Source organism: Podarcis bocagei, assembly GCF_964188305.1.
Source record: "Podarcis bocagei genome assembly, chromosome: 6".
NCBI lineage: Eukaryota > Metazoa > Chordata > Lepidosauria > Squamata > Lacertidae > Podarcis > Podarcis bocagei.
The window spans coordinates 56,884,863-56,901,498 of record NC_138130.1 but is presented as its reverse complement, the minus strand read 5'-3'; the positions used below and the strand labels follow the sequence as shown (position 1 = coordinate 56,901,498).

At 40.3% G+C, this 16,636-nt stretch overlaps 1 protein-coding gene across 1 annotated transcript in view; it reads right to left on the bottom strand.

Moving 5' to 3' along the window:
• Positions 1–670: 670 nt before the first annotated feature.
• ADAMTS5 (ADAM metallopeptidase with thrombospondin type 1 motif 5) overlaps positions 671–16,636 on the bottom strand; it is a 47,034-nt gene continuing 31,068 nt past the window's right edge. The window contains exons 3-8 of the mRNA XM_081199624.1: positions 15,857–16,024; positions 9,285–9,568; positions 8,125–8,308; positions 7,328–7,503; positions 6,067–6,242; positions 671–4,437 (exon numbers count right to left, since the gene is read on the bottom strand). Of these exons, the coding sequence (XP_081055750.1) occupies positions 3,867–4,437; positions 6,067–6,242; positions 7,328–7,503; positions 8,125–8,308; positions 9,285–9,568; positions 15,857–16,024 (1,559 nt within the window). The 3' untranslated portion in view covers positions 671–3,866. The remainder of the gene's footprint in view (positions 4,438–6,066; positions 6,243–7,327; positions 7,504–8,124; positions 8,309–9,284; positions 9,569–15,856; positions 16,025–16,636) is intronic.

Here is a 16,636-nt window from a genome sequence, read left to right as displayed (position 1 = left end):
GAAGTTGGCTTCATGGAACTCAATCACACACACTTCTACATGTATAGGATTACACTGTATGCACACAATCTCTGCATTTAGCTTACTGGATTCAGTTGCTTCTTTTGAGTTTTCCCTTTCCTGCTCTTGAAGGGACTACTTTCAGTTAAAAGTTTCCTATACTATTGCTTGGGAAAACTAGAGTGTAAGGCAGGGATGGGGAACCTGTGGCCCTACACATGTTGTTGGGCTATCACTTCCTTCATCCCTGACCATCGGCCATGCTAATTGGGGCTGATGGGATCTGAAGTCCAACAACATCTGGATGGCTACAGGTTCATCAACCCTAGAATATAGGAGCATTGATTCACTGATCTAACCAGTTCTTTTTTTCTAGAAAAAGAGATGCTGGAACTCACCAAGAGCACCTCCCTTGTTGCTTTATAATGGCAATGGCACCCACTTGAAAGGAGCCAGAACTGAGTTCCAGCAAGTTCCAGCTGGAAAAAAGCCCTGGATATAACCCATAATATTCAAGCACCTCAGGCCTCTGCTCATAAAGAATTTAGGCAAGTACTGAAAGGTGATCCTGGACATGGTGCCAAATATGATTGATTCTTCAGTTAATATAAAAAGATTAAATATTGAAGATTGGCACCAGCTTGAAGTTCATTTCCTGGGTTTTTTAAAAAAAATATCTCTGCACTGCCCTTTCTTTCAGTTAAAAAAAACCGATCACATCCCAAGATCACTGAAGAAAGAGCTACATCTTTTATAGATAGAAAGCTCTATCTCCTTGATTATGCACATAAGATCAGAATTTGTTTAATGGCATGAGAACTGTTTAAAGTCAGGGGACCTCTATAATTTGGAACAGAAAGTGGATCAAAGAATGTACTAAACTGATATCTCTCCTAGTCCTATAGTCACAGGTGGAAGTATTCTGCAGAAGTGTATTTCATATGTGTCACTCTTTCTCTGGACAGGAATCATATAAAAAGGAGGCGTGCATTTGAATGTGGATGTTGCTAATTCACCTTGCAATGCTACAGATGGGATGCACTTTTTGATCTACATCTGGATGCACAACCCTATTCATATTCTGCCACAACTAGCTATGCGTAATTACATATGCTAGAACAGTGCTGGAGAACAGCTGTTTTAATCGATCAATGTGTTTTCTGGAAACGCCTGTTTGTTTGGATCAACATATTATGTACCTAGTAAATGCAGCTACATTCTTCAAACCCATATGTGTTCAGCTGGTCTTTTAGGGCAATTAGGACAATGCCTGCCTTCCTACAATCAGTCCAGCGGGTGCTGCTGCTGTCAGCTTCCTCCTTGTTAGTCTTGGTGTTGCCATTTTATAATGCAACAGAGAAGAGACTAGAGACATACTGAGAACTCATTGGCTCCACCAGTCATTGGCTCTGGTTCTGGCTGATGTTGGCTCTGTCTCTGTCTACTGTTGGTCTCCCTGCCTTCTGCGCTACCAGTCCTAATGGGCATCAGTCTGACCCGGATGTGAAAGTGCAGTTGTCAATCATCATTGACGATAATGTCTTATCAAGTCAGGCTATTAGTTATAAATAGGAGTACTACTGTACTCCATTGAAATAGCTGTAAACAGGACTTGTATCAGGTGTTGGCAACCTATAGCCCTCCCAATGTTGTTGGACACCAAACCTGACCAGCCCTAGTTCATATGTCCAGGGATGGTGAAAGATGTCTGAAATGCCACAGGTTCTGGAGTGCCAACAGGAATGCAAACACATAGTTTTCTAGAGGGCCACAGGGTTTCCTACTCCTGGCCTATATAAATGGGAGTGGTTTAACAATCTATTCACCCTAAAACGTCCTACATTAGAAAATAAATGCTTGGAATGGTGCATTCTAACCACTGTTCCAGAGCAACATCAGAACTGGTGCTGGAGTGCAAATACTTTAGATCAAAATTAAACTTGGGTACTTTCAGATATAGTCCTGACTCCCCTGAAATCTAAAACTAAATTGCAATGGAAAATCAAGAATTGTCCATACTTGCAATATTTGTGGAAGGCACTAGGAGCAGAGGGGCAATCTTCTTTTACTGAGATTTTATACCCATATATATATATTCCATATTATATAAACATCATCCAAAATTCAATTAATTTCATCACATTTCAGATCGAGGTATTTATGTTACCTTTCTAAAATGCAAAATTTATTTGCCTATGCCCTGGAAAAAATTGCACCCTTTTATTGGTGGAAATACTCTTCAGAATATTGACTATAGCCAGTGCTTTCCCCCCTAAAATAAATGTTTAGGGATACTCTCATTTTCCTACTCATATTGAAATACTGCCCCTCAATGAGGCTAAACTTATATTCACAAAATGTTTAGGGGTATGTGTACCCCTGTGTCCCCCCAAAAAAGCACTGACTATAGCTATCACTTCTTGTGGCCCTTGCTGAGCTATACTGTACATATTTTCTCAGAAGCTAGTCCCATTATACTTAATGGGGCTTACTCCCAAGTAAGTGGGTATAGGATTGCAGCCTTAATCTACAAAAATATGCAATGTCACAAAAAATAAATATATTTTATAGGGTTTTTTGTTTTTTTAAAATTAACTAATTAAAACAAATTGTGCATGGGCACCCCCAATTGTATGGGAGTTTTGAGGTGCACCTGAAAGAATTCAATGGAGTGGCCCAAGCCACATGTGCAGAAGACTGCACATGCTCCATCGCAACAATGGGACAGTTTGTGCACAATATATCTTGGTTCATAACTGAGCCTGTGCATTGGGATTGGTGTTGTCCGAGTGGTAAAAATGCATCCTAAAATTAGAAGTATTAGACAATACATTGCTACATGCAAGAAACCTATGCTATGTATTTTGATTTCTTCATAGCTTCTTCAGTAGATAACAAATTCACTACATTGTTAGATTTCCAGTAGAAGCCACCGTGAAACTAATAAAAGAAAGATGTAAATAGGTATCAGAATATTTGAGATAGAAGACACTGAAGGCATGATCCAGTGCCTCACCAAACTCTCTTATATGTGCTGCTCCCACATGTAGAATTCCTTCACACTGTCTCCCTGCACGTGGAAGGATGCACATATGGGACTGGATCATGACCCTCTCATTTGCTAAAACAGAAATAAGTATGCCCCCCTTTTACATTTTCAAGATACATACTAGCAGCACTCTCTCTTTTTGCTGCAGAGGTCCACTTGTATGAGAATATCTGGTTAGAAAGGCATTAATACAGAACTAAAGTCTTGTCAGGAAATTCCTAGGATGGAAATGCATTTCCTTTTGTCAAAAATTAAATCTTTTTTTTTTTTTAAATAAAGCAGCAAGCTCTTTAACTTTCCAGTAAAATATCCACAGCCATTTTTGAAAAGGTGGAGTCCTCAATGGCTGCAGACATACTTTGGTCAATCACTTGTGTTGTATAGAAAGGCCTTTGTTCTTCCACAAGATGATCAAGTGATTATAAAGTGACATACCAAAGCAGAGATATTTACAAATAGTATAAAAAAGCTATTGTGGTATCGTGGGTAAGTATGACAAGTTGTCTAAGGACATACTGTGTTAGAGGTAGGTGAGATAAGGGAGATGATTCACTGGTTTATCCTCTTCTTATTTGCAGATACAAAGGGCTTGTAGCGACTAATGTTTAGTGCCTTTGACATATCAAGATCACCTCACTGAGACTCAGAGCAGTGCATATCTTCATTTGGTCCAAATAGGCAGATTCTGCCCATAATTTGAGACAACATGAAAGCATATTGAAGTGTTGGCTTTTCTCTGTGCCGGGGTAGACCTTATGTCAACATGTCAACTACGACTTAATGAGGCTCCTTTTTAAGAAGCCGACAGAACCACAGGTTAACATTTTTTGAGCAAGCACTGCTTGAATGCTGAAGGTCTTTGAGACAGAAGACATCCTTTAGCTAATTTTTCATTTCTGTCTTTGCACTGGACAGTTCTTGTGTGCCAGCCTGTGTCACATGTTCGAGAGCAAGAAAGCCACGGCCCAGTCACCCACTGGGGTTGGGTGAGCGGCGTTGCCAGTTTGTTACTGCTGCTGTTGCTGGTGACAGAGTTTGTCATTTGGGTTGGCTTCTTTGGCACATAAAAACTGTAACGGACGTCCAATGGTTTAGTTGGGTCAGTTGCAAGAATCTGTACAATTAGGATCTCCTTCGTGCCTGTATGTCCCATTGCATGCAAGAAATCGTCCTTGTGACTCCAGCCACTATAGTTCATGACAGTTCCGTTGAGGTCAATGATGGTTTCTGAGGTTGAGATCATGTACTTCCCATTGACAAGGTACTCACCATTTTTCTTTTTCAGGGCCAAGTAAGCTGTGAATCTACTCTGGTCTTTTGCTTTGAACTGTCGGATTTTGATGTGTGTTGCTCCTTCTGGTATTTTCACGATATCTGTGTAGCCCTTACTGAAATGTAAGAAAAGTACATGTTAGTGAGGAAGAAATGGATAGTCTTTCGAAACCTATTGAAGCCATTGATAGTAGTTCACTTATCTGACAATGAACTGGGTCTAGTGTTAAATGTATCTGTCTTTTCTAATTTCCAATAGAAGATGAGCTAATTCAAATTCTGCTGTAGCCAATGAAAGCATCGCACTTATCTCACTTTATCAGCATTTGTTGAAATATGATATCACAAACGTGATGACGAAAAATAGGGTGATAGTCAACTAAACTTTACTCATAGACCCATTGAACACAGCTAAGTAGTTCATCAAGTTTTGTAGGTCTAAGTAAAACTTAATTGAAAACTATTTGAGGCTTCAGAAAGAATTTTTTGGACTTAATTAAACTAAATTAAATTACTTCCAAGAAGAGGTAAAGGTTACACCCTCTAGAACCACCTTCATATTAAAATTTGAATGGGAGAAGAAATACCAGCTTCCCTGTCTTCTTAATTTCCCCCTATTAAATGTCATGAAACAATGACACTAATAGAGCAAAGCTTGTATGGGGACAGGTAAAAGATGTGGGGTTAATTTGGAAAATATACCCGAGTTCTCCCCCTGCTTTTTAAAGAAATGAAAAAAATACAACTGAATGAAAATTAAAATTAAGCGTACACAAAGTAATAATGGTAATACTAATTTTGATTATTTAATTCATAATCCCTGTGAAAAATAATTATTGGAGACTAGTATCTTTTTGTATTAGTATTAATTTCTGACTAGTATTAATTTCTGAGTTAATCCAAAAGCCACCTATCTCTAGTGGTAACATTTAACTAATACATTTTACACAGTATAATTTCTATTGCTTTTTGAAGAATTATTACTCTCATGTGTCAGTCGTGTTATATATGAGTAAGTTTCATAACAGGAAACCTGACATTAAGTGAGGTCTTATATATTTAAAATGTGAAATTTGAAATATAGTTGAAATGCTCAGTCTGGTCAGGAACAAAAAAGGGTGAAGTATCCACACACTAATAATATAATATAATATAATATAATATAATATAATATAATATAATATAATAATATAATATAATATAATATAATATAATATAATATAATATAATATAATATAATATAATAATCCATAATATAATAATGTATAATATACACAGTTTGAGAGCAGTGGTAACTTGGTTGTGCAAGGTAGTTACCATCAATCAGTTATTAGAAATATTATTAGAAAGGTAGGAATATCTAGCAAACAAGCCAACCTAATCAAGTGGCATACTTACTTGCCGATAACAAATGCCTTCGCTGTAGGTAGAAAACTTTGAGTGAAAACAAAATCTCTATTTTGTTAAGAGTGTGTGTGTTAAATTGGTGGAAAGCAGCTTAGTGGTGGAAGCTCTGCTATCTGCTATATATGAGTTCTGTTACACATCTGCTACACACTCTATGTTTGAATGTGCAGCAGCACCTGTGAGATCTTTCCAGTGGAAGATGAGGTACTCTTGGCTGTATTTTTGCCATACAAATTTGCTATTCAACACTGTATTTCACTGAACCCTACATAATTAGCTTTCACCATTGCAACAAACAATTCAGCTTGCAAAACAATAGCTGTGATCAGAATTCTTACCTTTTTTTATTAAAGGTTCCCATTATTTTTGTGCAGCTGGAATTGTCTCCGCCACAGATTCCACATTTATCATACTGCAGCTTTGAGCCAATAATGCCATCACATCCTGTTCTCACGCATTTGCCGCGGACACAGACTGAATTACTGTATGGCCTGCATTCCGTTCCATCAGTCACCTGTTGGATGAAGTCACTGCTGGTTAAAACTACAGTTTTAAGATTCATTTCTGGATGATTTCTTAGTGAACATTCTTAACTTTTTGGGAAGCTCAAGAGCAGGGATGGCAGGAATTCTATTCAGTTTGCATTTAAAGCTGAATCTGTCAAAACAGTATCAAGAATGAAGCACAGCTGTGTTTTCAAATTTGCAGTCATCTGAATTTTGTGATGCAGTTCGCCAACCAAACAATGTTGACAAAAAAGCATGGTTGGAGGAGTCATGACATGGTGTACTATGTCATTTGTTGTATTTACCTAATTTTAAGACCTGCTAAGGAACAGATGATTGTTATCATGTCCTGACACGGGTGGTGATGTGGGTTAAACCACAGAGCCTAGGACTTGCTGATCAGAAGGTCGGCGATTCGAATCCCCGCTACGGGGTGAGCTCCCGTTGCTCGGTCCCTGCTCCTGCCAACCTAGCAGTTTGAAAGCACATCAAAGTGCAAGTAGATAAATAGGTACTGCTCTGACAGGAAGGTAAACGGAGTTTCCGTGCACTGCTCTGGTTCGCCAGAAGCGGCTTAGTCATGCTGGCCACATGACCCGGAAGCTGTCTGATGACAAACGCCGGCTCCCTCGGCCAATAAAGCGAGATGAGTGCTGCGACCCCAGAGTCGGCCACAACTGGACCTAATGGTCAGGGGTCCCTTTACCTATGTAAAACCACAGAATTCAAAGAAGGTCTTTTACCCATGTATATAATCTGATTTCCACAGCATGCTAAGCTAAAGATTGGCTTTGTAAAACTGTGTGAGCATGCAGGTTCACAAATAACAGCTAGTAGCCCCTTTGCCCTTCCCTGGTTCTTTTTGCTACTGCACCATGCTTAGTTAAAACAAGGTTTGGCTTAGCATATTATCTGGGGCTTGCCAGATCTGTCAGGAGAGAGAGAGAGAGAGAGAAGAAGCAACAGCCTGGCCAGGAGCTGTTGAAGATTTGGATATATAAAATCTTTCAGCTTAAACAGACCTGGGACATCCCTGCTATTCATAATACAAATATTTTGATATCTGAGAAGCAGTTATTGAAACTACACTTACCTTTTGAGAGAAAACTACATAGTAGCCAGTTCCTTTGGCTCGACAAGTGAGCTTGCAAACATCTCCTGGCAGCACTCCTGCATACTTGGGGACCCATTCTACAAAGGTTTTGACACCTTTTGCATCGGACTGGTAACCGTTTCTTGCTTCACATTGTTCCTGGCGAAAAGCTTTAGCTAGAGAAGAATTATCATTCATTACTACTTGTGTACATATATTCTCCCAATGCTAGCATACACACAAGGTGTGCATCATTTCAAACACAAATTCACAACACTGGAAGACGCAGAATCCATTGGACAGCCAATGCAAAGCTTATGGATCATATCTAACAAAACAAAACATCATAGCAAACAGTATGCCACACTGTTACCATATGGTGATTCACCTGTGAAACAGCTGTCATAGCACAAAGTAGGTAGGAAAAAGCCTTGATATACTGTATGTGGCCTGTAGGTCTAATGTGCAACTAACACTCATCTGGTGAAGCCCTAACAGATCCTTTCAAAATCTCTCCGGGCAACTCTTCATTTCTTGGACTTCTCTTGTTCAACCCACTAGATCAGATAACCACTTGCAATTGCATAAAGTGAATGTATCAGTGTAGTTAACCCAGAACAGTAGTGAATGCAGAAATGTCAATTATTATTTAAACCTAGAGTCTCTGCAGAAATAGTAAAGAGTCTTTAACCATGTCACTACTGCTCTGGGTACAGTAAGAAACAGCATTTGCACAACATTTAAGAAGTACCACAGTCTCTGACATTGTTATTGACTTTGATTTGTGGAAAACATACCATTGGCAGGACACGGCAGGACATTACAGGAGCGATAGATTGCCCTCTTTCCTGTGCAATACCGGCCATTGTTTCTAGGTGCAGGGTTATTGCAGTGACGATATGCAAACTGAACACCTCCACCACATGTGCGAGAGCACTGTCCCCATGGTCCCCAGGAACCCCAGTTCCCATGGTTTGAAGCCTGAAATATAAAGGAGAAAGGTTAACAAAGCTCATCAGCCAAACTTGGAGAAGAAACACAACTTCCAAATTCACTGGCATTTGTGTCCCTGTTTTCTAATTGCATTCATTTCTTCCTCTGCGTCTTTTTCTCTTTTACTGAAACTAGAAATCTTGATGTCAGTATTCAGTGTCCAAGTTCAGAGGCAGCATGCCACTGATTACCAACAGCTGGTATTCAACAAAAGGACAGAGCTGTTGCCTTCCTGACCTGCTTCTCAGCTTCTCTTGAGGCATCTGATTGGCCACTGTGTGGTATAGGATGCTACACTAGATGGAACATTGGTCAAATCTGGCAGGGCATTTCTTGTGTTCTCCTGCCCTTAGCGTGTTACCTTTTCAATATTCCATATTGGATCAGAATCAAACTAGGTGAGTAGTGCAAAATGTTGCATTCTAGTGCAGGATAAAGGTAACACTAAGGTCACAAGGAGTTTGTGTTTCTAAAACCAAGGACTACAAGGTAAGGAAGAACTCAGAGTTAACACCCAATTTGATCCTGGGGCAGCCATTGTACCAGCAGCTATGTCAGGTTCTCCCACTCTGGTGCAGATACAATCACTTGGCTGTGCACTAACAGCCCATAACCAACCAACCAGGTAACATACTGTCATGGCACATGTATCCAGAAACTGTTCCAATTCCAGTAAGTTTGGTTCCAGTGAAGGCAGGAGCCCCTATCATGTGTTGTTAAAATGCTAGACTACAGGACCAGCATGTTCTGTGGCTGTTAGAGAGCTTGAGAATTCTTTTTAACCCAAGTGAGCAGGTAAGAGGTCCAGTATCAACTGTATCCTAACAAAGAAAAGTGGGATGCCTAGACTAATACCTTGTTCTGTTGATGATTAATTTCCCTTGAATTCTCACTCAAAACAGGCCACAGCATGATTGGGCCTTGTACACTTTCATATGGTTTGATCATTAAAGTAGCAACATACCGAGTAATATTTTTTCTTCGTTTTATCAACACATTTCCCCTGAAGGCAGATCCTTCCTTTTCCGCATGGCGTCCCCTCCACAGCAGGGAGTTTTTTGGTCAAACACACCATCTGACCTTGGCGAACAACTGCACACCACAGACGAGAGCACACATCCATTCCAGGACACACTGTGTATTCAGACCCAAATGCCAGCTTGCATTGACGAATGGCATCATATGTTTGTCCTGGAAGCTCCTCAGGGCCCAAGATCTGTTTTCGTGGTTGATCCAGTAAACAGTTACCTGAAAGGACAACCCAGTTTATAATTTGCTTCCTCTCTATGATGCTTGCCATACCTCTGAAGCTTCCAAACTAGATAAAGTGATCAAGAGTTTGTTCCAAATCCATTCAGTTCTCCGTTGGGCTCTTGTATATCATGTGGAAACCTCTAACTGTAACCTGCTTGTGGCTATATATCCTCTGCTTTTACAATAACCTTTATTTCACAGGCTGCAATTCATAACCCATTTATTTTATTTTCTAGTAGTCCCACCAGAGTAAGTTGGTCTTTAAATTACAGATATAGAAAAAGTATTTCCCCTACTATTAAAAAAAGAAAAGATTGCTCTGGCTTGCATGTCAGTTTATAATTGGTACTATCAGCTTCAGAACCGGGCATAGGGATTTTCGTTTCTTTTTAATTTCCGTGTACTCAAACCCACTCTGTGAGTGAGGTCTTCCATATATATCAATGGGACCTAGAGGCATTTCAAAATAAACAAAGCTGTCATTTGAACATGCTGTTGAAAAGCTAAGCCTTCTTAATAAGGAAAGCCAGAAAAAGCATGACACACAGCTGTAGCCAAGGGAAACTTGTAAGAAGGGAAGAGGATTCATTAAATCAAAAACCAAATCAGCACAGGAAAGGCAATATTGGTGGCAAGTGCTCATTGGGACCCCCTAAAACCAAGGAGAGCCACAAGACCAAAGAACAAACAGTTCATGTCTATACAAACGGAAAAGAACATGGTATAAGGCATAATTATGTTATCTGTGATGTCAAGCATTGACCTGGCACCATCTCTTTGGAAAAAAAGCCAAAACAACATCAAGTAGTTGTCCTGGAAATTCAATTTTAGAGGATTTTTCTTTCTCATAGACGTAACTGGCTCTTATGCTAATACAGGGAATTACAGCCAATCTGAAGAGCTTTCTGTCTTGTTTATAACCCTTGTAAGAGTCCTGTGTGGGTGCCTGTGGCTCAGCAAAGCTTCATTTCTCTTGAGCCAAAATAGATTACCACAACCTGTCTCTCGCTGCAAGCAGTGCCAACTTCCACTTGATGATGGATGAAAGCATGCAGAATATAAATACCTCCCAACTTCAGGGACTTTGAAAACATAATTGGGATAAAGGTCTATATTTCAGAACTCAACCACCATGATTATTTGCCCCCCCACCCCCCGGATTCAATTTTAGTTAAAACATTCTTCTGCATCATCACTTATTTCTCTGCTCAAGTTTATAACTTTATCAGCTCTCTGATGACCCTGAGCCAGCATGCAGGATATAACTTTTCCCTCAGTCATATTTCATTGCATTTTAAAAATAAAATAATGTGTCCTTGCTACTTGATGATACATTGTTGTGAAATAAAACACCCCTGGGTTATCTTGTGCATGCTGAACTGTGCTTGGAGAATGAATAGGATAAGGAGACCAAACAACTTATTATCTATATATATGGAAAAGTTGCTTGTTTGCTATGAATTTGGACACATCTTAAGATAAAACCAAATTTTGCATTATGGTTCCTGAGATCAAGGAGCAGGGTTGTTTTTTTTGTTTGGTTTATATTTGGATACAATTGGGCATCATTTTGAATCAAGACAGTGGAATAAATATTTCAAAACCACTGATTCTAATCATGAATTTAAAAATGGCCCTGTTTTTTGGCTTCTTAGAATTCTTGAGCAGTGCTAGATGCAAGGTTACTAGTCTATGAAAAACATTTACAACATATACAGTCAGTGGCGTAGCGTGGGTTGTCAGCACCCGGGGCAAGGCAAGTAATTTGCGCCCCCTAACCCGTGGATTTGCGCCCCCTAACCCGTGGATTTGAACCCCCTAACCCTAACCCCCAGATGTTGCGCCCGGTGCGGCTGGCCCCCCCTGCACCCCCCACGCTACGCCACTGTATACAGTTGCTACCTTTATATAGTCCACTGTATATGGTCAACAATGTACAGCATGGCTAACACTGGAGTAATGTTGTGATTCTACACCATGCTAGCAGCAAAGTCAACAGCACAATAATCTCAGTAGTTGTTTCTAATATGGAAATCCACACACAACTAACAGCATCCTTCAAACAAGCATACTTTTGCCCGGGGAAATGCCAGAACTGCACAGCAAAAGAAAACCTGCCATTCCTATAATGTAAGCCAAGTCCATAGCCCTGTGGTTGGGAGAAGACATGTAGGCAGACCCACCCCACCTCAGAAGAAATGCTGGAATCCTGTGTCCCTTGGGCCAAAGCTGGTCAACCACCCACTCCTGTCTTGACCACACTGTACTCTTCATATTACTGTAGTCTCAAACCAGCCTAACATACAACACATATGTTTGCTTCCCTTTTCTCACAGCCATGCACATGGCAAAGCAAACCAAGCTATGTAATCTGGCACTGTGGTGCCATAGGTCTGTGGAAAAGTAATGGCTTAGTACACAAGAAGTCCCTGGGTACAACATCCTATGAGACAGGTCAGGGAAAAACCACATACATTTACTGGAGTGCATCAAAAGAGCCAATTACAGTAATTGGTCCAACAGGTCTGTCTTAACTATGGCCCAGGAGGCAGTGAAGATTTCTAAATTTCGTCTTGCTATTAATCTGTCCAGGGTTTTTAACCTTCTGTCTGGGCTTTGTAATATTGTAAACTGACCTGCTTACAGCTGTGGGTGCTAAAACCCCACAAGATTCTCATTTATAGCTTCAGTATTAAAAATAAATCTGAGGTCTTTACTCAAAGCTTCCATTTGTATCTGAAGGTTCCTCCCCTTGGTCTTTGTGTTTTCTAGAAGTGCACCAAGTGAACTTTCTGGATAATAGATAAGGGGTGCAAAATGCCCAGAAACTTAACATTGGGGGCCTCTCTGTCAAATAAGGCTTAAATGTAAGGATTAAACTGTTCCTTTTCTCAAAAACATTCTGTCTCAGTTCTTGGATAAACACATTTAGACACTACAAACAAGCTTCTTCATTGCTTTAAATGTTCCAATTAATGAGTTAAAACAGTATTTTTGGTAGCTCAGCATGTGACTCTCAATATTTACTCACCACATTGTTTATTCTAACAATAAACAGAAAAATAAGTCAGCTACTTTGCAAGTTTGCTATGTGTGTGGATTGAGAAATGCCAATGGCGGTCTATGATGAGGCAGCTGCTCAGAAGCCAGCTGGTGGCTGCAAGTAACCATGAAGGCTGTGCTTGAGAAACACTCTATTAACCACACATAGAACTGCTCAAGATTAAGTCTACGGCACTACTGCAGAAAGAGGTAGTGGAAGGTTCTAGTTAGACTTATGCATTCACCCAGGAGCAATATTCAAAACACAATAACAACAATAGGGGTGGGGGTGGGGAGCTAACAAGACAGCCACCCACAAAGTCCACAGCAGCTATACTGACATATGGGAATCATGATGACACTTGCCAACAGTGTCTCCCTATTAGGCATACATGGAAGGCATAAATTGCACATAGAGTCTGCCGTGCATCGACAACAGTGCCTGATCTGTTAGGGCATGCCGTGGACAATGGTTAGGAGGCTAGGCTGTAGGATCTATATAGATTTCTGGGGCAGGAGATGGGGATCTTCAAGTTCTCCTGCATCCTTCTATGCAGACAATGTGTGTGTAATAATGAATGCTGCACATCTCCCATAATGGAAGAGTTGCTTGAGCCCCTCAGTTGCTTTGGTTGCCCTTTCCTGCACATTTTCCAGCTCTGCAGCATTCATTTTGAGAAGCAGCAACCAGCAATGTATGTCGTATTCCAAGGGTGATTGGACCACAGATTTATATGAAGGCACTGCTCACTTTATTTTCAGTCCCATTTCTAATGATCCCTAACACGGAATTTGTCTTTCCCACCACTGCCACACACTGGGTCATGTTTTCATGGGCCAGTTCTCCACAACCTAAAGATCTCATCCCTGGTGAGTCTTTGTGTCTCATTGCTTCTTTTTGGGAGCTCAAAAACAACAGTATTGTGTTTCGGAGGTGGGGGGAAGGGAGAGACAACAGAAGGCAGGATTGGCGTGCAAGAATCCTACTCTCAACACACACATGTAAGAGCAGAAAGGAGACACATTATAGGATTTTTGTTATCCTGGGAGCGAACCCTGTAACACACATCTTCTGCACATATCATGTTGATTGTGCAAACTGTGCCTTTAACTGAATCCTCCTCCACCACAGTTCCTACTTGCATTCTCATGTTTCATAGATGGTGATGCAGCAGAAGCAGCTGGCCAGCTTGGGCAAGAGCTGCTATGCTAGCTTCCTGGTAGGTAGGTCGCTGTTGCTTGCTGGGAGAGAGGGGATAAAGTGACAGGGAGGTCAGGGTGGTGCAAATGCATGGGTAGAGCCAATCCGACACTTCTGCCAACGTGTCTGCACTCTGCTGACCTCCCCACTGCCTCCTTCTCCTGCCACCTGCCAGGAAACTAGCATAGTGACTCCACCTCACAAGTTGCTTCTTTGGGACATTCACACATCTTAATGTATGAGTGTGCCTCATGGACTTTTGATGGTGTGCTATGATTGGCTTCTGCATCATCCACCATTAGTGATGGTGGGAAAAGGGTATGGAGGAGTGGGAGGAGTTCTCCTGAGCTCTCCACTACCTCTTGTGAGTGCTTATTTTCATATAACCGTTATTTTGTTGATGCCAACAGGGGAGTTGGGGTCTAGCCTGGGGGAGAATAAGAATCAGACTAAGCCACCCATTTGTCTCAGAATGAGACCCCTATCCATTGCTTCTCCTTATGCCATTCTAATTACATTTGCACAAAACTTACACTGACTTTAACCTTATGTTAAATCTTGTGACTATACCATCACAACTTACCAAGCTGGTGTGATTTGGAGCTACACTAGCGAATGGACTTTTGCTGCAATCCCATCCTTGTCCAGCTAATATTAACTTGGATAAGACTGCAATGCAATGTGTTTAAGACAACACTAAAGGAGTGTAGATCTACTATGGGAAATACAACTGCAGATCTTTAATAAATGCCTTATAAAATTGCAGAAAGTTAATAGTACTAATAATTTTATTATTTATGCCCCACCCATTTGGCTGTGTTAGAGGCAGTTATCGACAAATGATAACGGGATGAAACATACCATTGCACACAGCACTCAAAACCATTCTACACAATGTTGCCTTTTACAAGTGCTGCATGCATATAGTATGTTTTTCATCCATAAGGATTTCAGTTTCCATAACAACTAGATCCATTCGTTCAGTTAGGTCATTTTTATCTAAGCATTCTGGAATTTGAAAAGGTTGTTTAAGAGCTGCAGTTGCATTAGCAGCACAGTGAAGGATTTTAAGAGCATTTTGTTGTTGTTAGGGAGAAGCTGGGAAAGAACACTGAAATACTAATATTAGCTAAATAAATCAAACTGTCAGCTTTTGAAGCAGGGCTGTCTTCTGAAAAGATGTGGAAACCTGAGTTGAAATCTCTGTTTAGCCCCTGATGCCTTGGGCAAGTCACTTTGCTCAATTTTAGTTCTCTACCTGTCAACTGGTGATAAAAGTGGCCTACAGTGGTACCTTGGGTTACATACACTTCAGGTTACATACGCTTCAGGTTACAGACTCCGCTAACCCAGAAATAGTGCTTCAGGTTAAGAACTTTGCTTCAGGATGAGAACAGAAATCGTGCTCTGGCGGCACAGCGGCAGCAGAAGGCCCCATTAGCTAAAGTGGTGCTACAGGTTAAGAACAGTTTCAGGTTATGAACGGACCTCCAGAACGAATTAAGTACTTAACCCAAGGTACCACTGTACTGGAGGTTTCATCTCTGAGGAAGTAGCCCAAACCCCATCCTTATTTGAGTCTTGTGCACTGTAATGTTTCCTAGCCCTGGTTCATGGCAACCACTGCCATGACTTAGGCTAGAGTAAGTGAGAGGGACCTCTGTACTTCACACTGTTGTAAATAAGCTACCTATTTGCAATCCTTTTGGTATTTGCTATTACTACTTATTTTTATCTACCAGTATTACTAATACAAGATCTCACTGCTGTTTACTATTCCTACTACAGTTTTTCCTCCTCATTTAGGTAGCGGTAGCAGAGTGTCAGGGGCTGTACTTCATTGCATTTAGGAGTCAGATAGTGATTATTGTAATAGCATGAAGAATGTTAAAGAAAAGTGAAAGTAACTTAAATTCTAATTAGAATAACAAACACATATTTTATAAATTAGAGTTAAAATGGGTTTTTTTAAAAAAATAAAGTTCCTAGCAGCACATAATGTCCAGCATGATATAGGACACTAAGATATCCATACATACCATGGCCATCATCCAGAAATTCTGTTATTGTTGCTGATGTGCATTTGGACCAGGGTTTAGAAGCATCAATGCTTGTTAAGATGGAAGACATAAGCCTCTTATCTTCCATGGAACCAAAGTTCTCCTCACAGAATTTGGAGTCGTCATGGGAAAGTCCAAGGAGATGTCCTGAAGGAAAGAAACAGAACAGCATCTCAGTCTTAATACTCCTTTTAAATTAAAATATCCACCCAACTATTGATTCATTAGTCATTTATTTAAGAATGAGGGGACAAAAAAACAGCCTGCCACTATGTTATTTCGGATTATACTTGCAAAGCTTTATGAATGTGATTGGGACTATAAAGTTGGATATAAATATTCTAAATAAACTGAATAATAGAATTGTAGAGTTGGAAGGGACCACGAGGGTCCAACCCCCTGCAAAGCAGGAATCTTTTCGCCCAACTTGAGGCTTAAACCCATAACCCTGAGATTAAGCGCCTCAGGCTCTACTGACTGAGCTATCCTCAGAATCAGTATTTCGTTTATTTAGTCATTTAAAATATTTCTTAATCACCCTCAAGCAGGAGATTCCTGGGAAGTGTACAAAAGTGTGATGAAAACTATTCACATATCCAACAAAAACAAAAGATAACTCAACAAAAAACACAAAAAAGGTAGTAGAGCAAACACATAAAACTAAGGACCAAAGAATGAAGTTCCAGTTAAAATAATCTAATCTAGGGAAATAGGAAAGTCCTAATCTGACATCAAAAAGATTGCAATGTCAATGTGAGG